We start from the raw sequence: 23,707 nt of genomic DNA on the forward strand, positions 1-23,707 counted from the left end.
AAGAAAAAAGAAAAAAAATCCAAGAAAAAATGTCAAAGGGAAAAGAAAGGAAAAATGAAAGAATAAAGTTTTTGCAAATTCCAAACAAGTCCCAGTCCAGCCCAGTCCCACTAAGATTTTCGGACACCGCTAACTGAAGCAAATGACGTAACAACACGGAGAGCTCAGACGCACATTTCCGAAGACGACTCGCTCGCGATACCCACCTCGCTCAAAAACTTCTGGTTAGAAAAAAAAAAAAAAAAAATATTTTTACCAAAATTAGAAAAAAAGAAAATGTGCTCACTTCTTCAAAGCCTTTCCATTTTCATCATCTGCTAAAACTGAAAAAAGGGAAAGAAAAAACTTGCAAATTTTTTCTCAGATCCTACAAAACTCAACTCTAATTGCTGCTGCATTTCATGGCTGTTCCTGTGGAAGAAGCCATTGCCGCCTTATCCACATTCTCACTCGAGGTACTTCCTTCTTCTGTCCAAATTTAGCGAAAATTATGTATAATTCGAGTGTTGAAAAGTGATTTGACATCTTTCTTGTATATGATTTGAAATTGAGCTCCTTTTTTTTTTTTTGGAACAAAAGTCATTGGAGATTACTCTCTTATATCTATCTTTTTGAAATAGTTTCGTTTTTTGGTCCAACTTTTGGCAGCTTATTCTACAATTTGGTTCGGGAAAATTAGCTCATTTTTGCTCTGATATATACAAAAATAAATAAAAAAAATTGAGGCTTTAATGAGTTCATTCCGTTTTGGTAATAAATAATTTTGTTAGGATGAGCAAGCGGAAGTGCAGGGACCAGGAATTTGGGTTTCGTCTGAGAGAGGTGCAACGGATAGTCCAATTGGTATGGAATTTTTTTATTTTTTTTATTTTAGGCAGATGATGTGGAATTCACCATAAATGTTAGTTTTTACTGGTATTGCCAAATATTTCACCAATCCCACTGGATTTTCATGAGTTTAGAATCATAAAAATTATTACCACTGAGTTATGTACAAAGCTTTTCAATTGTGCAGAAATATTCTAAATCTGCTGTAATATTTTACCAATTTTAGACTCAGAGGTTTTAATCAATTTAAGTATGTGGACTTTTCATAATTTTGCAAATAGTCAATGAGTTATAAACCATGCCTGAGAGTAGTGAACAGTATGGTGTTAAGTGTCTTACCATTAGTTTATCGAACTGACTCATTTTTCTGTTAAACACACCTAATATAATTTATTACTACTAAAAGCATTTTTGTGGTTTCTTTTTTAATTTTGTAGAGTATAGTGATGTTTCTGCATACCGTCTATCTCTATCAGAAGATACAAAAGCTCTCAATCAGCTGGTATGGTATTTTGTCTATTTACAGTCTCCTTTTTCATTTATATAATATTTCTATGCTTTCCTTTAACTGTCTGGTTTACCGAATAAGACAAACATGTGCAGGATGCCCTTATACAAGAGGGAAAGGAAATGTCAGCAGTGCTTTATACCTATCGCAGTTGTGTCAAAGCACTTCCTCAGGTTAATTTTTGCTTAGCCCATAGAAAATTTCTTTCTTTAAACATCTTTACTTTCTCCCGAGGTTGTCTTCACTTTGAAACTTTGTTACTTTGGTATTTCATACAAGTGAGTTGTCCATTCTGGATATAATGCATTACATGTGTACTCGTGAGGGGTATGTGGATGTTGTGCACCTTTTGCCGAAGGGGATTGTATTTTTATCTGTCAATTTGATCTGTTTTTAAATTCACCTTTTCCTTTTCATTGTCAATGATGTTACAGCTTCCTGATTCTATGAAACAAAGTCAAGCTGATTTGTACCTAGAAACATATCAAGTTCTGGACTTGGAAATGAGTCGTTTGCGTGAAATACAGCGATGGCAAGCATCAGCTGCATCTAAAGTGTGATATCATATAATCTACTCTTTTATCTTCTTTTGCAATATTGAGTTAGATTTTCACATTATCTTGAATGTTAATTTTTTTAATACAGCTAGCTGCTGACATGCAACGCTTTTCTAGGCCTGAGAGGCGCATTAATGGCCCTACAATAACGCATCTCTGGTGTGTTAAACAATTTTTTTGTCTTGTTATTATATTGTCCTCAATTAGGGGATCTGTTTGAGATCCTGACTGCAACATAAACGTTGCTACATGGCTGCAACATTGTGGAAAATAATAAGATTTTACAATTATGACCAATACGTACCTATCCTCATGCTAATTGGTCTTTATGACAGGTCCATGTTAAAGCTACTTGACGTTTTGGTGCAACTTGATCATCTGAAAAATGCTAAAGCAACCATTCCCAATGATTTCTCTTGGTATAAGAGGTAAGGCAGTCATTTCTTATAGTAAAAAGAGAAGATAAGCAAATAAATTTTGGTCTATATCTTGTTTTATCTGTGTAACATTTCATATGCTGCTTTATGCTTGGTATGAAGTCTCTTTGATCAGTTTCTTTAATTTTGTTGTTTGTTGCAACTTGACACAGTAGTTTCTTGTTTAGGTTTTCTGTTTCCTTATTTTCTTCTATCTTTTTTGGTTCATCATTTTTGCTCAATATTAGTTTACATATTGGAATTGCTGAATACCCGTACATCACAGCAATTTGACTTGTATTCATTGATTTCATTCCCAATTGATGATTTCTCAGGACGTTCACACAGGTCAGTGTTCAATGGCATGACACTGATGCAATGAGGGAGGAGTTAGATGACTTGCAGGTGTTTGAATATTTTCCATTTACTGTTTATCTAGTTGGATGGATATATTGCATAATGTATACTGTTTATCTAGTTTTCCTCATGTATTTCTGGTTGTTTATTCTGTTTGTCTTTCCCTCTTTCCTTTCAACTGCAAATATGTTACTGGGACATTGAAACAACATCCTCATTAATCATAGCCATTTCTTAACCTTGACAGATTTTTCTAAGCACAAGATGGGCTATCTTATTAAATTTGCACGCTGAGATGTTCCGTGTGAACAAGTATCCAATGTAAATCATATCTATGTATGGCACTTTGTTTATTACCACATGTCATGCAATGTGAAGGCAAAAAATGATGTCCTATATAAAATTATCTGTATGTGCATCTTCAACATGCCACTGCTTTTTCTTCTTTTTTTCTTTTTATAGATATGACAATGTAATCTTAGTTTTATTGTTATTGGCATGTACATGGATGGTAATGGATTTCACTATTCTACTTTGAGTACCTTAACTTGATATAGTGTAGAAGACATTCTTCAAGTTCTCATTGTCTTTGCCGTTGAGTCATTGGAGCTGGATTTTGCACTTCTGTTCCCAGAGCGGCACATTCTTCTGCGTGTTTTACCTGTTCTTGTTGTCTTGGCAACATCGTCAGAGAAAGATAGCGAGTCTCTGTACAAAAGGGTGAAAATCAATAGACTCATCAACGTTTTTAAGGTAATATATAATGATTGATAATTGCATATTATTAGTGGCTATAATGTGATATGATTTTTAAATTTCTATCAGTTGCTTAAAAATATTGCATTGATTATCTTCTTCTTCTTCTTCCCCCCCCCCCCCCCCCCCCCCTCCCCTCTTTTTTGCAGAATGATCCTGTCATTCCTGCATTTCCAGATCTTCATCTTTCTCCTGCCGCTATCATGAAAGAATTGTCAATATATTTTCAAAAGTTCTCCAGCCAAACTCGTCTTCTCACTCTTCCAGCACCTCATGAACTTCCACCCCGTGAAGCACAAGAATATCCTTTTGTTAATTTTTATATTATTGTCCTATTACATATGGAGTTATGTACTAATAAAGAAAAAGAACTATACATTTTGACTCAAGAAGTGTCTATGGTTTATGCATAAAATCTTAGTTGCATCTTTCTAGTGATGCCTTGACATAATTTACTTATCAGAGACATTATCTGATCATCCACCATATTGGCTCCATTCGTGCTGAGCATGATGACTTCATCATTCGTTTTGCTTCCTCCATGAATCAGGTGTCATCCGTTCTCCCCTTTTCCAAAATGTTAAAAGAAGAAAGATCATATCTTTAAATATCTTTCATTGCTGTCCTGTCATAAATTTCAAAAACTCAACACTTTGTTGTTACTTCTTGCAGCTCTTGTTGTTGAAATCAATAGAGAGTGCAGACATTGAGTGGTGCAAAGAAGTCAAGGGAAGCATGTATGATATGGTAGTTGAAGGTTTTCAGCTATTAAGCAAATGGACTGCTCGCGTTTGGGAACAATGTGCATGGAAATTCTCTCGGCCATGCAAGGATGTCATACCTACAGAGCCACATGATTCTTCAGCATCATTTTCTGATTATGAAAAGGTATCCATCTGATATATTTAATTTAGATGGTTTGAAACTTTTTATTGGTAAGTTAGAGCTTTGTTGCGCATGCCTTTGGAGTGTGCCTGTTATGTTATGTGCACAAGAAGCCTTAACGAATTGAACTAACTTCTATGCATTTGTTACACTCATAGATGGCCTTGAGATTATAAGTGATTTTCTGCTATATGTTTGATGGTGGCATGTTTTTTGTTTTTATCTTACAGGTAGTACGGTATAACTATAGTCCGGATGAAAGAAAAGCATTGGTTGAACTTGTTGGTTACATAAAAAGCGTTGGATCAATGATGCAACGGTGTGACACATTGGTGGCTGATGCCTTATGGGAAACAATACATGCCGAGGTCCAAGATTTTGTGCAGAATACATTGGCCACTATGTTGAAGACTACCTTCCGGAAGAAGAAGGACCTTTCTAGGTGAGATTTTGTGGTTGAAGTTATGGTTACCAGTTTATCATTATAATCTTTACTCATCACTTTAAATGAAAGTTGACTGCTTTATCACCAGCAACAGAGTTATAATCACTAAATTGATTCTAAATTCTTGGTATTATCGCTAATTTGTTGTGCATTGCTGTTTGAGAAATTGGATTAGAAATAAATGTAGTGACTATTCATGAAACTTGAAGAAAGAATTTGTTAAATTTGGGCCATCGTTGCAAACATGATTTCCATCATCAGTCCAGTGCCAGAAATTCTTGAGATTTGTTGGGGGATTGAGAGCACCAAGGTTCACCAGTAAACCTAGATGAAGAAGAAATACTTAGCTAATGCTGAAGAGTCAAAAACCTGAATAAAAATGATCTAATTATAGGCATGGGGATTCCTGATTGGAGATTTAATGCTTCAATACTTGTTTCTAAACATGGTTGTGCGTGCTTGAGTTGTGGCTCATGGAAAGGCAGTGTCTTTTGGGAAAAAATGAAAGAGAAGGGATAAGGATGATAGGAGAAAGAATGAATATAGGATACTTTCCTACAATTAACGTAGGATTTTTTTTATTTTTTATTTATTTTTATATATATATATATATATAATTTTTATAGTTTTTTGAGCTTTTATTCCATTTGCTGGCTCTATTTGTGGATTTTGAAGTTCGATGGGTTGCATACATTGTGATTTATTGCTGTTACTTTTTTTGGAGTCTGACCTCAGAAGCATTAAACAGAATTATACTTTTCATAATAGCTATTTATCCAAACTCAGCAATAATTTCCAGATTTCTTATCTTCATTTGACTTACGTTCAGGATACTTTCTGATATGAGGACACTTTCAGCAGACTGGATGGCAAACACAAGCAGGCCTGAATCTGATTTACAAGCCTTACAGCATGGTGGTGAAGAAAGCAAAGGGATCTTATTCTTCCCAAGGCCAGTTGCACCAACAGCTGCTCAGGTTTCTCCTATACCTTTTTCAGTGAATGTCTAATTTATATCTGTTATTAGTTTATCAATTTTGTGCTCAATTCTACAGAAGTAAGCTAGCCTTTTCTCTGGTTTGTTTTTTCCTCTTTCTAGCAGCTAAATTTTGGGTGTTAATGGGAACTTAAAACTATTTTTCTAATTAATTGGTAATCTTGCCTTTCCCCCCTTTGTTCTTTTTTGGGGCAGCACTTGGAAAACTTAACCATTTGAGCTAAATTGGGACTTGTGAGTTCGTATTTATACACCTTTCATGCTTTTTGATGGCCATAGCAACTACATGTATACATATGCATATAAGGATCCACAGTGGCACTATGTGGTATGGTATGTTATACTGATTGATATGTAATGTTCACTTTTTCTTATCTGGTTAAGCTTTTCAACAAGTGGCAACTTGATATAACTTCAAAATAATGCATTATTCTTTTGCATTGTGATTGAACAAATTGGTAATTTGTTTTCTATATTCAGGTTCACTGCTTGCAGTTCCTGATATATGAGGTGGTGTCTGGTGGCAATCTCAGGAAGCCTGGGGGGCTCTTTGGAAATAGTGGGTCTGAGGTTCCTGTTAATGATTTAAAACAGTTGGAGACCTTTTTTTACAAGCTTGGCTTTTTTCTACATATATTGGATTACTCAGGTATCATTTCCAACCCTATACTGGTCTCGGGTCATATTATAGTTGCTTTTTAAAATTTCTAACGGTACCTGTTATCCTTTTCCTGTGCTCTAAACCAAGAAGGAAAACTAATTACTAGTTAAGATGAGCTATAATATTTCTTAGTTCTAACCTTGGTGTGACTTTGTTTGCAGCAACTGTTGCATCCTTGTCAGATCTTGGTTTCCTTTGGTTTAGAGAATTTTATCTGGAGTCTTCTCGTGTTATTCAGGTATAACTTTCACCACTTTATTTTGAGAAGAAATAATGTTCACCACTTGAGTACATGAGATTGGTGTCTTCTCAAATGTGCTATGGTCTATTGCAATGTTATCTGCGTATGGACAACAGATGAATAATTTTACTTACCATGGTCTGGTTTAAATTTATGAAATTTGTAGAATAAAATTCCTTGTTTCTATTCACTAGAAGCTACATAAGAAATATATTTGAATGGTAAATAACCATCCACTTAGTTTGCTGTAAAGCAACTTGCAAGACAAAGGGCTATGTTGCAGGAACATGTGTAAGGGTATTGGCTAGCGTAGGTTCGACATATCAACTGCCTATATGATGTCCTTTTGCCATGGATAAACTGTGATGTGGTGAAAAAGTTGTTGTAAATAAGAAATGGAACAATTATTTATTTCACAATTAAGATGTCATTTGTAACTTCACCTAGTGGTACAAAAGCATAGAAGACACTTTTGAGTGGATTTAAAGGAAAGCCATTGGCAGTGCAAATTTCTCCCGTACAATATTTATTTTAAAATTTTTGAAACTTAGTTCTTCGCTGGACTTAGCAAAATGTCTGTTATCTTGCAGTTTCCCATTGAATGCTCTCTACCCTGGATGTTGGTAGATTATGTGCTTGAGTCGCAGAATGCAGGCCTCCTAGAGAGTGTTCTAATGCCGTTTGACATCTACAATGATTCAGCTCAGCAAGCATTGGTTGTACTGAAGCAACGTTTCCTATATGACGAAATTGAGGCCGAGGTGAATAAATTCTAACTGATCTGCAACATTGAATTTCAAACGTACATAAGAGTGTTTTTGAGTACTTTTTCCTATTTTGTTCTTGTACTTTCATTTGTCTGACTGGTGAATATTTTCTGAACCTTTTGTTGGATTCCATAACCTGGCAACTATCTTAAATAGAACTGCCTCTTCTTTTGCCCTGTTTGCTGCTTTTAGTCTCCTGAAAAAATGGAAATGCTTGCTTCTTCTTCTCCATCCTTTTTTTTTTCCCCCGCTGCAGATAATGCATTCTCTATCCTTTGCATTGCTTGATATTTTTATGATGGTTGGCATAATGAAAGGAGAAATTTCTTTGCTTGTACCTGTCCTTGGGTACTTAATGTTGTACATTTCTGGAGATATGTTAATTTGGTTCTATAACTTTGCATGCCTGAAACTTGAGGCTCCAAAGCATCTTGTACTTTGATGGGTCTTCTTCAGCACGTGAACTTGTGGATGAAGTGTTTTGCTGATACCTTACAGTTTCTTAACGATCGAGTGGTTTTTTTTAATTTTTGTATTCTTTTTCATTATAACAGGTGGACCACTGCTTTGATATATTTGTTTCAAAACTCTGTGAGACTATTTTTACATATTACAAGAGCTGGGCAGCAAGGTATGCAAATTTTTACTCTGGCTAGTTTTCCTGTGCTACTGGAATATATTAGACTCTGTTCGTTTTTGCAGTGAACTACTCGATCCGTCATTCCTTTTTGCATTAGATAACGGAGAAAAATATTCTATCCAGCCTATGAGGTTTACTGCACTACTAAAGATGACTAGAGTGAAGGTGAAATGTCTTTGAAGCTTTGATTTTATTTATTTTGTACCTGTCCTTGTCTTACAAGTAATCTATGGGAAAGAAAAATTAACTGTCTTCTGGCTGCTTTTGATAAAGTTTACTTGTTTCACTGCATGCAAAGAGCATGTAGATAGGGATATAAACTTATGAATTTGTACTGGTATATAGATATATATTTGTCTACCTTATGTGTGCTTGTTACAATATTGAATGTATCTTCTTCAATTTTGAGTTTTATTCTTGGGATGCTCAGTTACTAGGGAGGACGATTAATTTGAGGAGTTTGATTGCTGAACGGATGAACAAAATATTCAGAGAGAATGTTGAGTTTCTGTTTGATCGTTTTGAGTCTCAGGACCTATGTGCTGTAGTGGTATGCATTTTCATTTTGATTTCTTGGTTCTTGTTGGCAATGAGAAATGTCTCTTTTTATTATTATTATTATTATTATTTTTAACATACAGATATGACATTGCATCCAGGAACTAGAAAAGCTGCTGGATGTCCTAAAACATGCCCATGAATTGCTGTCAAAAGATCTTTCAGTAGATTCATTCAGTCTCATGTTAAATGAGATGCAAGAGAACATATCTCTTGTGTCATTTTCTAGTCGACTTGGTTCTCAGGTGTAGTAAATTTTTCCCTATCATTCAAGTATGCTGGTTTTTATTACGGTTATCTTTTCTCTCTCCCCTGCAAACCCCTCACTCCCTCCTCTTTTCTCCATGAATAACCTTTTATGCATGCAGTGCCATCCTTAAATTACTTATAATCAAGGGCGCCAAAAACTAATTCATTAACAAGCACCTTATTGTCCCTTTCATTTGTCTATTCCATGACATGGTGAACTTTTGTTTCATTGTGATAGGGCATGGATTAATAAATATCTATAGGAGCTGTAACATGGACCTTATAATTTAGGGATGACTGACATTTAGAGGGTACTGTTGTAGTTACAAAGAAGAATGAAAGTCATGGGTATATTCCGTTTTCTTTTCTAAAGAACCTTAGTCACTAGTTTGGAACTTTGAAATGCAAATTTGTGAATGCTGAATTATTTATTATCAGTATCTTCTTAACCAACTTGTCTCACTGTCAGATTTGGTCAGAGATGCAAAATGACTTTTTGCCGAATTTCATCCTTTGCAACACTACTCAGCGTTTTATCAGATCATCAAAGGTTCCTCTTGTTCCTGTTCAAAAGCCATCAGTCCCCTATGCCAAGCCAAATTTTTATTGTGGTACTCCAGTAAGATATGATTCCTTCTTGGTCGTTTGATTTATTCATCTGACTTTTTCTTTTTATCTTCGTAAATTCAATTAATTATTGTGTTTCCTAAAACTCTTGTAAACTTTTTGCTGAAGTTTAGTCTAAGAGTCAACCAACTTTTGTGATTTCCAAATTCTTTTCTTGGGTAATTGGCAATGTTATATATATATATATATATATATAATTTGGGTAATTGGCAATATTGTATATATATATAAATATATATGATAATAATAATAATTCAAAGATGTGGATATCCTCAAGTTAATAGCTTGCGGATATTGCACCATAAAAGGACTATATATAATATTGGCATGTCTTTGCTTTTCTATGATAACTCAAGCTTTATTTGGTTTTATGTCTGCTTTTGTAATGATAGGATTTAAATTTGGCTCATCAAAGTTTTGCTCGGTTGCATAGTGGATTCTTTGGAATTCCCCACATGTTTTCCATTGTCAAACTTCTAGGATCTAGATCTTTGCCTTGGCTTATCAGAGCGCTTCTAGATCATATATCAAATAAGGTACGCTCTGCTTCTGGAGTTTAAATAGTTCGTACAAGATTTAAGCTCAATTATGTTACCAAACTGTATTTAAAATTGCAGCCCTTTCTAGCTTTGTTTTATGTGTACATTTTATTATAAGATTTAAATTCAAGCTTCGTAATCTATATGTTTTCTATTCACCCAATGCTATGCTGTTGCAATCTTCCTTCAGAAAAAACTTGATGAGTATGGCACAAACACTTTACAACTTCCTGAGCATGTCAACATGAATACAAATTCGTTTGAAGTTACTCTAATATTTTGTGCCTCGCTTGCTTCAGATAACTACACTTGAACCAATGATCACAGGATTGCAAGAAGCTTTGCCAAAGTCTATTGGACTTCTTCCTTTTGATGGAGGTGTGACAGGTACACAGTGGCAATTTTGTTGTTTTTACTCAAAAACTGTTTGATATAGCAACTGTCAGTAAACATTAGAGGTCTTGATATCTTTGGTTTGTTGCTACTAATCATTAAAATAAACTAAAGAAATGCACAAAATATTGCTTAGACAATCTTTTTAAGTATCATCGGGATAAAAACACTTATGATATTGGTCATTAAGGTCATGGTAGAAAAGAGTTTTGTGCAAAATTAGCTAATTTTTTTCCTTATTTTTTAAAAAATATTTACTACCCACAGGTTGTATGCGGCTTGTTAAAGAACATCTTAATTGGGGAGCAAAATCGGAGCTCAAAACAGAAGTCCTCCGAGGGATAAAGGAGATTGGAAGTGTATTATATTGGATGGGCCTTCTTGATATTGTGTTGGTTAGTTTCTGACTCTCTATTTTACAGTTTTGATGTACATATTGGAGGTGCTTGATTCTTACTGTTGCATTCCAATATTCCGATCAGAGAGAAGTGGAGACCTCGCACTTCATGCAAACAGCCCCTTGGTTGGGGTTGCTTCCTGGTGCAGAAGGGCAAGTACTGCACTCTCAAGGTGGTGGAGATAGCCCTATCGTCAGCCTATTCAAGTCTGCCTCTGCTGCAATTGTGTCGAACCCTGTGTGCCAAAATGCAACCTCTTTCAGCATCCTATCAAAACAGGCAGAAGCTGCAGGTGTGCAACTTACATTTATAACTGCCGACATGTAAATTACTTTTGAATTGAGCGAAGAAGCTGCAGGTGTTCTCTTTTGAAGTAGGCATGAGCATCGACAATACTAAAATTATTCTGAACTGTGGAAAAATGAGATCACCCATACAGTTTTTTTGTGCAACTTAAAGGTTATAAGACCACCAGAATGGATTGTGAACAACAGTGGAATATATAAAAAATTAATATTTCTTCCCCTGCACAATTGATTATCAAATTTGCCTCTTTTCATAACTACTCTATGGATTGCCACAAATGGAACGCAGGTAGCCATCAAAGATAAAGCAACAGAGAACAAACTTTTCTTAAAAAATATATATATATATATATATATATGTTTTTCATCCTGGAAAGTGTAGAACCTTTTAGCTAGGTTAGCCTTAAAATATTATTAGAAGCATTAAAATTTCTGCTGCGATGTATCATAATATGTATCCATTCTTGCTTTGTTGCTTTGATGGTGTGTCATTTAAGAGATGGGTTTTTATTGCAGATCTTTTATACAAGGCCAACTTGAATACTGGAAGTGTTTTGGAGTATGCACTTGCTTTCACAAGTGCAGCACTGGATAAGTATTGTAGTAAATGGAGTGCTATGCCAAAAACAGGATTCGTTGACATTACAACTTCAAAGGATTTCTACCGTATATATAGTGGCCTTCAGATTGTAAGATAAAAGCTCATGCAGCTTATTTGCATCTTGTACATTTGATCCATATGAACTACCTTAGGTCTGTGTATCTACAGTCCATATTTCAAAGTGGCATATTGAATTGCAGTTTCTATATGTTACTCTGAGTCTCTGACGGCAGTACCAATAGGAAAGATGAAGTAAATATTAGAAGCCAATTCCATATGCGCCAACATTTTGTTTTGATATCTTTGACGAATACCAAGCTTCATCTAGGGGCATTTTACTGAATGGATATTATAAATGAAAGTTCCAATGCCTGTTTTTGATAATCTATAGATTTCAGTTTTTATTTCATACATATATGCATGTATCGAGATAATGAGTGTGATCATGTACCAAAAAAAGATAAGTAAGTGTGACCAACGCTACTAGTGGGCTGCAGCTGTTAGTTTGGACTAGTGCCTAAGCTCTTTTGAATCCCTGTGATTGAATTCTATAATAACAATGGTTGACAACTGAAGTGAATCATTAATGTTGTAAACGTCAATTTTACACTAGTATTTAAATACTGGATATCTGTCATTGCAACTAATATATTCTTGAACTACAGGGATACTTAGAAGAGTCCGTGCAATTATCGTCAAACAGTCATGAAGTGCTGGGTGATTCGGTAGCATGGGGTGGTTGCACCATAATATACTTGCTTGGGCAGCAGCTACATTTTGAGCTCTTTGATTTTTCACACCAGGTCCTCAATGTTGCCGAAGTGGAGACTGCATCAACTGCACAAGCACATAGAAATCCTCATTTGGTTCAGGTATAAATGTTACATATTTTAACACAGAAGATTGATTCATAAATGCTATTCAATTTAGTTCTGCTATTGCTTTTTCCCCTTTGCTTATTTCTCTTATGAAATCTGTAAGTAATCATGTGGCAAAATGATTATTTCTTCTGTTCTGTAATCCATTACTTCATTATGTTTCTTCTAAGAATCTTCTGTCGATGATACTGGTCTCCTTTTCTGTGTATATATATATATATATATATATACACACAGACACTAGAACATTTAAGATCAATTTTGTTCAAATATAGGTCTTCAAGCAATCAATAGGTTTGATAAATTTTCAGCCCCATTCTGTATCACTTTCCGGCTGGTGTCTACAGCATTCACCGCAAGGATCTAGCTCATGATTAGTTGGTCTTGCTTGTCTGAGAACTAAACCAGCTGCCAGGATGCTTTGTGATTTGGGTTCCTCTCCAGATCACTTGATCAAAGAAACTGCTAAGAACTTTACAAACTGTCTCCATATTCAAGTCCCAACCAAGCCTATGGATTTATTTAGGTGTACTATTTCAATCAGCTTTAGACCAGCTTTGTTTATAAAGTAAGTTTAGTAGCTATGTAAAAACTTATAGAACATTAAACCCTTAATCACATGAACCACCCATGTGTCAAAGGTTCAATTAAGGTGTTCTGAGACCTCATGTCGACGAAATATTAGCCTCTCATATTTCGCATTTCCTGTAAATATTGTATTATTTCATCTGTTCATGCCAGTTTTTTCGTGCCTGCATCTATTTACAGTTTATTTATACCTTGTTTTTCTGTGGATGGTATATTTTAAATTCATATCAAATTTGCTTCAATAATAACACTCCTCATATTGAAATGCAAATGTGGTTTGCTATTTAGTCTTTCTTACATTAATTTTGTTTGCATTATTCTTGTGGAAAAAGGGATGGGATACCCTGATAGAGTCGATGAAGAAAGCGAGGAGATTAAATAATCATGTTTTCTCCATGTTAAAAGCACGGTGTCCACTCGAAGACAAAACAGCTTGTGCGATCAAGCAAAGTGGTGCTCCACTGCATCGAATTAGGTTTGAGAATACAGTCTCTGCATTTGAAACACTGCCACAGAAAGGGGCTTGAATTGAAAAATATCCTAGTTCTACTCAACTCCTGTTGCCTTCCTGTGAGACAACTTTTTCCTACTTATTACATAGTTTAGTTGATGTAGTTTTTTTCAGTAAAGGCCTCCGTTAAAAACATGTATGCAAGTGGTTCCATGTCTATATGAGACAGAGATGGAGAGAAAGAAAACATGTATAGGAAAGAGAAAAACTAAGAGTGAGAAAGATGCGGAGGCAGAAAGGCATTTACTAACATTTTTCTTGAAGAATTTTTATTCATTTTGTGTTAATATATATATACATATATATATATATATATTGAGAATCACCATATTGTTGAGCTAAAATTGACAATTACCATATTATATTTATGCATTATAAAGAACCAAAAAAATTTGTTTAGGACATTAACATTTCTCATAACCAAGTATCCCAATCTCAGCACTTGAGTTAAATACATAATTTACCTTCTATCATGTCTATGTTTTTTTGGCTGCAATTCTTTTCCAAGCAGCTTTGAGCCTAGCAAGTTTGAAACAAAAGAGAGCTGAGGCTATCAGCCTGGAGAGATTTTGTTTTCTCTTCTTTAAGAAAAGAAAAAAATTATCCACCTCAAATGAAGCACAAAATTTAGTGAGTCTACATCCTTATCGCTAGAAGAAAGCATTTTATCCAACATACAAGCTTTGCAAAATTTGTCGGGGCAACCGGTTATGAACTTATAGGTCATAATCGATAAATTTTATTGCTAATATTAGAGTATTTCTAATGGTTCTTTCTCCATTTAAAAATCATTTGCTACATCAGATAAATAGATAAGATTTTAAAAAAATCTTATCCAATGGTTCTATGCATTAGTTCTGTCAAGTTGATGTGATAACAAAAAAAATAGAAACTGTGAAGAATATTGTCTATTTTTTGAAGTTCTGTACATGCTGAGTTAGTATTTTATTTATTTTTATTGATTTTTGTTAAAAGATAGAAAAAAATTCATGCTTGAGTTTTTGATTTTTTAATTGGATATAATTTTAAAATAAAAAATTACATATTAGTATTTCAAAACATTTTAACAGAACCCATTGGAGGCAAATTGTCTAAAATATTATCTATTAAATAGAAAGAATGTCATATAAATATGAATAGTTTCTAAAATCAATGCCACATAGATTTCAATAAAAAAAAAACCATTGAAAATGTTCTTATTAGCTTTCCAATTTTTATTTTTATTTTTATTTTTTTATGTTTTCAGTTAAAGGGAATTATTATTATTATTATTAATATTTTTATCCATTTTAAGATTTGAACTCTGAAAATGTACTTTTAATATATTGGACAAAGTTTAAAAATACATTAAAGGAGTTACTTGAGTGAAAGTAAGAACTGTCAAGTACCAAGTTAAATAATAATATTAACAATAATAATAATATTTTGTTTAAATTATATATATATATATATATATATATTTTGTGAATCATAATTTGTTTATATGTTGAAAGTTGAAATATACTCTGTTCATGCTAGGATTGTCGTCTTTTTCAGAAAAAAAAATAATAATAATAATAAAAAATCCTCCAAATACACACATTGATTGCAATATGAATGGATAATCTTAAAGCCAGAGGAAATGCAATGTAACGGTGGAATTGACTTTAGATGGTCAGATCGTCATACCAACTAAAATAATCTTAAGAGGTAAGTCAAGGAAATATAAAATTCACCTACCAACCACTCACCAAGAACTTACGAAGAAAACTAGTAATAGTAATATACAGATACCAAATAAAATATACGTAATCTGATATTTCATATATTCTCTACCAGCCCTTGATGAAAGTTTCATAGTTCTAAGTATTGATATGTTCTTCTTCCATTAATTTAAGTTTCTTAATATATAATTAAATCATGATTGAGTGCAATGTGGGGTTTTTAAGCATATCTTGACATGTTGGTGTAAGAGTTACAATAATCTTCATGGACGGTATGACTATTCCTTAAATAATAATAATAATAATAATTGCACATATATTATAAAGTTTTATTTCTTAAAAAAAAAAAAGAATTATTTTTTAATCTGTTATCCAAATGATTGACTATTAGTTTAGCAAGAATATATAATAATAGTAATAATTGTTAGAATTATGAATCCATTAATGCTATGATCTTATTCTTTTTTGATTTGATGGCCTAAAAGACTTATATTTTTATGAAAATTTTAAAGAATTTTAAGTTTCCTATTGATTTTTAACGGAAAATATAGACTTATAGGATATTTTTTTGTCTGTTTTTCTACGGAATAATTTAATTATTTTTAAAATTTATAAAATTAAAAGAATAATATTATCACGGATTACGTTCCATGGATAAGAAGTTAAATGGAAATGAAGAGGAAATTTTTGCGAGTTAAATTGATGAAAAATAGACTAAAAGTGAAAGAATTCAACAAGCAGACTGGAGAATCCACTTAGAATCCAGTGTCAAAAGGCCGCATAGACCCACAACTGCAATTTTTTTTTTTTTTTTTAAAATCTTTTTACCACAATATAGAAATTAAAACTTCAAAGTAGATTTATTTATTTATTTTGGTGAATAATTGAAAGTAGACCGACGTTGCTGCCTTGTAGGCCAACCTAACCCAATCTTCATCATTAGACTTCCCTATTTATTTCATTCCACTCTTAACCTTTTACAATTAATTAATTGCCATTCACAATCACACAATTATTTTCTATTGTAAATGAAAACTTTAAAAAAAAAAAAAAGTACTTCATTTAAAAATTATAAAAAATAATTGTAGAACTCTAACAAAATATTTAAAGATAAAAAAATATTTTGTAATTCATTAAAAAATCCAAATGTATTTATGAAAAGGATTGATCATCTTTAAAGTTAGGTAACATGATCAGAATGTTTTAAAAGGGGATTATATCTCTCTTTCTATATATATATATATATATATATTTTTTTTTTTTTAATTCAACAAAAAGAACTTAAATTACAACATATTTGAAGACTTCTTTTTTATTTTTTAATGGGATAGTGGTAATTGTCCAATCCCACTTGCTATACTCAGTTAATGACAAAGTTAGTGGCATATAATACCAATGATAGTCAGTTAGAAAGTAAGTAGCCCACCACCACTACAATATTTTCCCCTACATTTTTAGATATTTTTATTTTTATTTTTTTACTTTTTCTTTTCTGTGGGGAGGAACTGGGGTACCTTATAATAATAAGATAGTCTGCAAAAGGGGCTCGACTCTTTCTCTTAAAATGTATTTTAACAGGGAAAGGGGCCTTTAAATAAGTAGTATACATATCATATGTGCAGTCTTGTGAAGGAATTCGTCAGCAATGACAAAACAAACGCAAAACTAATATTAAAAAGTACAATAAATGTTTTTTTTTTTTTTTTCTTTTCATGTCTTTTCTCCTTTCTTTCTTTCTTTCTTTCTTTCTTTCTTTCTTTTTATTTTTATTTTTATTTTTGTGCTTCTTCTTTTTCATATAATATATGTTTAATGGATTTCATACTTTGTAAGTTTGGATCATCTTATTTATAGATATGACATAATTTTGCAAGAAAGATGACGTCATCATTGTCAAGCTAACTTACAATATAAAATATTTTATAGAGAATAAAAATTAATTTAAGAATTCAGTAAGATATATCTCATTTTATGACAGAAAGACTATAAACCATTTGGCTCCGCCAGTTTACAACATGCATTTTTTTCTGCTCGGTGAAAACTTTTCTCACATATTTGGAAAGTGGTAAAAAAAAAAAATAATAAAGAAAATAATTTTTTTTTTATTATGTTCTTAAATTACGCCCGAGTTGCAGAAATTAATGTCCATGAATTAAAAACTGAAACTTCTACATTTACTCCATTTGAAACCTGAAGCAGAGATCAAAGCTCAAACAAGTTGGTTGATGAGAATGTGTCAAATTTTGACTTGCTCAAATTATCAGATGCTATAGTTTCACTATTTATTTATTTGACTAGGTTCGGTTCATTGAATTCTATATGGCTTATTGCAATTTTTCACCTTTTTTTTTTTTTTTTAATTTGTGAGGCCTCCAAATCAAACAAATAGGCAAAAACACGTGAAATGATTAGAAATAGAATAAAATGTTGAGGCTACTGTGGAATTTTAAATGGATACTTTATTTATTTATTTTTTTGGGTAAAAAGATACTTTATTGTGTACAAGTAAGACAAACAAGAATATAACTGTTTTTTTCAGCCACCTTTTCTAATAGCACTAAAATATTATATTATGGAAGTCTTGGAAGAGGAAAGAGTGTTGTAATATAAAGAATTAGTAAACATGTAAGCTCATGCTTTGTCGGCCATGACTGCTTTTTCTTCTTCCTTTTTTTTTTTTTTTTTTTTTTTTCTTTTCATATCCTTTGTATTCACACAAAGTGGGATTTTCCAAGTCATTCCGTAGGGGACAAAATGAACACTTGGCTTTTCTTATTCTTTATGATTATCCCATTACAACAAAAGTGGCAGTTCAATCGCACTTGAATTATAGGCCCCCTTAGAAGCAGAGGAAAGACAAGCAATATCTTAGCATTGATTACACCAATCTTTTCTTTTTCAATCAAAATCAATGATTTTCCTCAGAAAAATCATATCCCAGAAACAAATAGTGTTCTTGCCGTTTCCCAGAAAATCCTTGATTTTCTTTGGTTTGTTCTCTTTCTTTTCTATCATTGGTCATCAACTCAGAGGTATGTTTAATTCACTAAATCAGTCTTATCCATATATATAGTTATGAAACTTTTTTTTTTTCCCCACTGTCTTTGGTCCCTGCATGGAATTTACCATGTGACTTCACCAGTTCACTGCTTCTTTTGCACTAGACTGTTTCTTTACATTAGTTTTTCTGATGTAATGTTATAAAAATTTCTATTTCAGAGATTTCATGTGGTGAATGCTGCAAATGGCTTTCTTTTTTCTCTGTTCCCTAATGAGTATGAGGAAAATGCCATTTGGTTTCTTGACTGGACTTGTTCTTGTTGCTGTACTTCTGGTTTGTGAATCTGAGGGGCTAAATTCTGAAGGTCAATACCTTCTACAGATAAAGAGCAGATTTGTTGATAAATTTAATCATCTGGGTGATTGGAATTCCAATGATTCTACACCTTGTGGATGGACTGGAGTGACTTGCAGCTATGATTACAATCCTGTGGTACTTTATCTTGACTTGAATTCTATGAATCTTTCTGGCACTTTATCTCCAAGCATTGGTGGGTTAGTTCACTTGACTTATCTTGATCTTTCTTTCAATGAATTTTCTCGGGATATACCAAAAGAGATTGGAAATTGTTCCAATTTGGAGGTCCTTCTTCTAAAAAACAATAAGCTTGAAGGTCAAATACCTCCTGAATTAGGCAGACTTTCTTCTTTATCAATTTTTAATTTGTGCAACAATAAAATATCAGGGCCTTTTCCGGAAGAAATTGGAAACCTTTCATCTCTGACCCAGTTGATTGCTTACACTAATGAGCTTACTGGACCAATCCCAAGTTCTTTTGGGAACCTTAGAAAGTTACAATTTTTTCGAGCCGGTGAGAATCTGATATCTGGAAGCTTGCCTTCTGAGATAGGTGGATGTTTGAGCTTGGAATATCTTGGTCTTGCTCAAAATCAGTTGAGTGGAGAAATACCAAAAGGGATTGGAATGCTCAGGAATCTGACTGATCTGATTCTTTGGGATAACCAGCTTTCAAAGGGTGTCCCAAAAGAACTTGGAAACTGTACAAATTTAGGGACTTTAGCCCTCTATGAAAACATGCTTGTGGGACAGATTCCAAAGGAGCTTGGTAACCTTGCGTCTCTGGAGCGATTATATCTGTACAGAAATCAGTTAAATGGAACAATTCCAAGAGAGATTGGTAACTTATCTCTAGCAACAGAGATTGATTTTTCAGAGAATTTTTTGAGTGGAGAAATATTAAAGGAGTTCTGTAATATTAGAGGTTTGAAATTGCTTTATCTTTTTCAAAACCAGTTTACAGGTCTTATCCCACATGAGCTCACAAGCTTGACAAACTTGACTAAGCTCGACCTCTCGATCAATTACCTAACAGGACCAATTCCTGTTGGGTTTCAAAACATGACAGAATTGATTATGCTACAATTGTTTCACAATTTATTGACCGGAATCATTCCTGATCAACTTGGATTCTATAGCCCACTTTGGGTGGTTGACTTATCAGAAAATTCCTTGACAGGAAGAATTCCTCCTTATCTTTGCAGGAATTCTAACCTGATCTTGTTGAACTTGGAGTCAAACAGGCTCACTGGAAATATCCCTCCTGGGGTCACAAGCTGCAAGTCGCTGGTACAGCTCCGTCTGGTCGGAAACAGCCTCACAGGGAATCTCCCCCTAGATATGTGCAAATTGGTTAATCTTTCTACCGTGGAGTTGGATCAAAACAAGTTCAGTGGCTCCATTCCTCCTGAAATTGGTAACTGCAGAACTTTGCAAAGGCTTCATCTTTCAGAAAACTATTTTACATCTGAGTTGCCAAGAGAGATTGGTGGGCTTTCAAAGTTGGTGACCTTTAATATTTCATCAAACTCGCTTTCCGGGAGGATACCAGCTGAACTGTTCAATTGCAATATGCTTCAACGTCTTGATCTTAGCCATAACAACTTTATGGGTTCATTGCCAAGTGAAATAGGAACCCTTTCCCAGCTGGAACTTCTCAAGCTTTCTGATAACAAACTTTCTGGTAAAATACCTTTATCACTGGGAAAACTCTTGCGGTTGACTGAGCTACAAATGGGTGGAAACTCGTTTTCTGGTGGTATACCTGCTGAGTTGGGTTCCCTTTCCAGCTTACAGATTGCATTAAATCTCAGTTATAACAATCTCTCCGGAGAGATTCCTCAGACCCTTGGAAATCTTGTTCTACTGGAATATCTTCTACTCAATAACAACCATTTGACAGGTGAAATTCCAAGCTCTTTTCAGAGGCAGTCAAGTCTACTTGGCTGCAATTTCTCAAACAATGAGTTGACAGGGCCATTACCTTCTCAGCTCTTTGAGAATATGTCTATAAGCAGCTTTCTTGGAAACGAAGGACTTTGTGGTGGTCCTCTTGGTGACTGTAAAACACCTCCATCTTCAGTCTCTCTTCCTTCAGATATGTCAAAGAAACGCATCCGTTTAGGTAAACTCGTGGCTATAATTTCGGCATCTATTGGTGGAGTTTCTCTCATTTTAATTGTAGTCATTGTTTACTTAATGAGGCGACCGGTTGACATAGTTTCTCCTGTGCAAGAAAAACCATTTCCTTCTCCGGTTTCAGATATCTACTTTTCACCAAAGGAAGGATTTACTTTCCAGGATTTGGTAATGGCCACCAACAACTTCGATGACAGCTTTGTGATTGGAAGGGGAGCTTGTGGAATTGTGTATAGAGCAATCTTGTCCTCGGATTACATAATTGCTGTCAAGAAGTTAGAATCTAACAGGGAAGGAAACAATGTGGATAATAGCTTTCGTGCTGAAATTCTAACCTTGGGAAAAATCAGGCATCGAAATATTGTGAGGCTATATGGTTTCTGCTTCCACCAGGGTTCCAATCTTTTGCTCTATGAGTACATGGAAAAGGGAAGCTTGGGAGAATTGCTTCATGGACCATCTTGTAGTCTTGATTGGCAAACCAGGTTCAAAATCGCCCTCGGAGCTGCTCAAGGTCTTGCTTATTTGCATCATGACTGTAACCCCAAGATTTTTCACCGTGATATAAAGTCCAATAACATCCTGCTTGATGATAAGTTTGAAGCTCATGTTGGGGATTTTGGGTTGGCAAAGGTTATTGACATGCCACAACCTAAATCAATGTCTGCAATTGCTGGTTCTTATGGCTATATTGCCCCTGGTAAGCTCTTTTTGGAGCCTTATTTTTTTAAATCTTATGATTTTCTTGTTCCTGTTTTCTTCAAATATAATTCCTGTATGGCTTTAGGATTTCTTTTAAAATATTGCATGCACATGAAAGACCGCATTTCTAAGATTATGCAGCTTTGGTCTTAGAAACTAAATAAAATACTATTAGTTTAAACTTCCTTCAAATTTGGGCGCTAATAGTGATACTTTTTCACAACCTTATAATGAACGTATTGTCCTAATGATGATGTGATTTCGAATATCAAATGAAGCCATGCAATCATAATTTCGATTGGAAGAAAAAGCGTTTCTAAATCATATTAAAGTCTATCAAAGTAGATATAAATTTTTTTGACTTCGGCCTATTTATATTATGATATAAGACAGAAGCTGATTACTATTTGGGCAAATTGAACTGTTTCATATAAGATAGCATCTTTTCAGACTTTTTTTTTTTTTTTTTGGGGGGCTTTCAAGCTATACAGCATAGTTTTAGCAGTATGAAACTCATTTGCAAATTAACCTTGTTGATGCTTTTAAAATCTGATCATTCATTTATAGTAATCATTAACATTCTGTGCCACCTAAATAACTTATAGATAAGGATTTGATATACATTGAATATATAAGTCAAATGCCATGGCGGTTAAGATAAGAAATTGACATTCTATAGCTGCAATATCTGACTTTTGTGGTTTGTATTTCTAATGTTCAACCATATCGTACTGTTTTCATTACATATTCATTGAATTACGCTAACTAATTTGTACTAATCTATATAAACCTTGAAAATTTCCAGAATATGCATACACAATGAAAGTGACAGAAAAATGTGACATCTACAGCTATGGAGTTGTTCTCCTGGAATTGCTCACAGGAAGAACACCGGTTCAGCCATTAGACCAAGGAGGTGATCTTGTAAGCTGGGTAAGAACTTATATCCACAACCATACATTGTCGTCAGGAATATTGGATAGTCAATTGGATCTTGAAGATGAAGCTACTGTTTCCCACATGATATCAGTGATGAAAATTGCTCTGCACTGCACAAATATGTCACCTCTTGATCGTCCATCAATGAGAGAGGTTGTTTTGCTTCTTATTGATTCCAATGAAAGGGAAGGACACTTTGATTTGTCCTCAAATCATGATACTAACTTGAAGGATGAACCTTGATTATTATACCAATTTTATAGTGCATTTTTATTCTTAATTTTACTGCTCCATTATTCATCCTTTGTGTTGTTATTATTATTAGAGAAACTAGAGGGAAACTGCCCTGTTTTTATGTACATCCCCCTGGCATGTATATGATATGCAATTTATATTTCTTTCCTATTTTGGTTACTACTTGTTAGCCTTCTTCATTATTATTATTTTACTACTTTCCTTAGTCTTGCATTGAACCCAAATAATAATTTAATTGTCTCATTGAATATTAAATAGAAGATATAAAATATTGAGATATCTAGATATTCACAAATTTGTGTTACTAGCTACCCCCTATATTATGTAGTGGAATTATGTTAAAAATATATATATGTATATATGTTATGTAGTGGAATTCCCCCCTGTATGATATATGTATTTTTGAAAAATTAATAAAATGTAACAAAATGCAAAGTACTTGTAAAAGGACTTACTTTTAAATCGTCAAATAAATAAAAATAAATAAAAAGAATGAATGAACGTGAACTATTATTACTTTTAAATTGTTTTGTGAGGATATTATAAAAAAAAATTAATACTAGAAATAAGTGATGGCCGTGTATGGTTGTGGATATAAGTAAACAATTATTTAATTATCTAACAATATTTAAACAAAAAGTGAATATTATCCATTCACAAATTTGTGTGTTTCTAATATCTCACCCTAAAATAAGCCACTCTCCATGTTGTGTTATTACATTTTTATCCCTAAATTATGTGTTTCTAAAAATTAATAAAATCTTGTTAGAAAAAAGAAAACTATTGCTTTATTAAATTGATTTAAAAAAAAAAAAGAAAGACTATGGCTTTAAAATTGTTCCACTAAAATACCATAAAAATTTAACAATAGAAATAAGTGAACAACCAAAGCAAATTTTATTTTTA

At 33.5% G+C, this 23,707-nt stretch overlaps 2 protein-coding genes across 3 annotated transcripts; both read left to right on the forward strand.

Moving 5' to 3' along the window:
- Positions 1 to 23: 23 nt before the first annotated feature.
- LOC107417912 (protein PIR) lies at positions 24 to 14,033 on the forward strand. Its single transcript, XM_016026562.4, has 30 exons — positions 24 to 455; positions 771 to 843; positions 1,266 to 1,330; positions 1,432 to 1,509; positions 1,771 to 1,890; positions 1,982 to 2,052; positions 2,229 to 2,321; positions 2,645 to 2,714; positions 2,914 to 2,978; positions 3,224 to 3,419; positions 3,572 to 3,723; positions 3,879 to 3,972; positions 4,095 to 4,310; positions 4,538 to 4,749; positions 5,582 to 5,729; positions 6,230 to 6,398; positions 6,572 to 6,648; positions 7,242 to 7,412; positions 7,973 to 8,049; positions 8,121 to 8,223; positions 8,489 to 8,608; positions 8,718 to 8,861; positions 9,335 to 9,484; positions 9,885 to 10,028; positions 10,331 to 10,418; positions 10,692 to 10,819; positions 10,907 to 11,114; positions 11,644 to 11,816; positions 12,394 to 12,600; positions 13,527 to 14,033. The coding sequence occupies exons 1-30, from the start codon at positions 402 to 404 to the stop codon at positions 13,719 to 13,721; spliced, it is 3,861 nt and encodes a 1,286-aa protein (XP_015882048.1). The 5' UTR covers positions 24 to 401; the 3' UTR covers positions 13,722 to 14,033.
- Positions 14,034 to 18,113: 4,080 nt separating this feature from the next.
- On the forward strand, positions 18,114 to 22,965 carry LOC107417918 (probable leucine-rich repeat receptor-like protein kinase At5g63930). 2 transcript variants are annotated; one of them, XM_060812324.1, is made up of 4 exons: positions 18,114 to 18,440; positions 18,628 to 18,959; positions 19,155 to 21,605; positions 22,413 to 22,965. In XM_060812324.1, exons 2-4 carry the CDS (start codon positions 18,644 to 18,646, stop codon positions 22,787 to 22,789), a joined length of 3,144 nt encoding a protein of 1,047 aa, XP_060668307.1. In that variant the 5' UTR covers positions 18,114 to 18,440; positions 18,628 to 18,643; the 3' UTR covers positions 22,790 to 22,965. The 2 variants fall into 2 exon arrangements, with proteins under 2 accessions (XP_060668307.1, XP_015882061.2); XM_016026575.4 differs by having other exon boundaries at positions 18,628 to 21,605.
- Positions 22,966 to 23,707: the final 742 nt, after the last annotated feature.

Source organism: Ziziphus jujuba, chromosome 10 (assembly GCF_031755915.1).
Source record: "Ziziphus jujuba cultivar Dongzao chromosome 10, ASM3175591v1".
In the NCBI taxonomy this organism is placed as follows: domain Eukaryota; kingdom Viridiplantae; phylum Streptophyta; class Magnoliopsida; order Rosales; family Rhamnaceae; genus Ziziphus; species Ziziphus jujuba.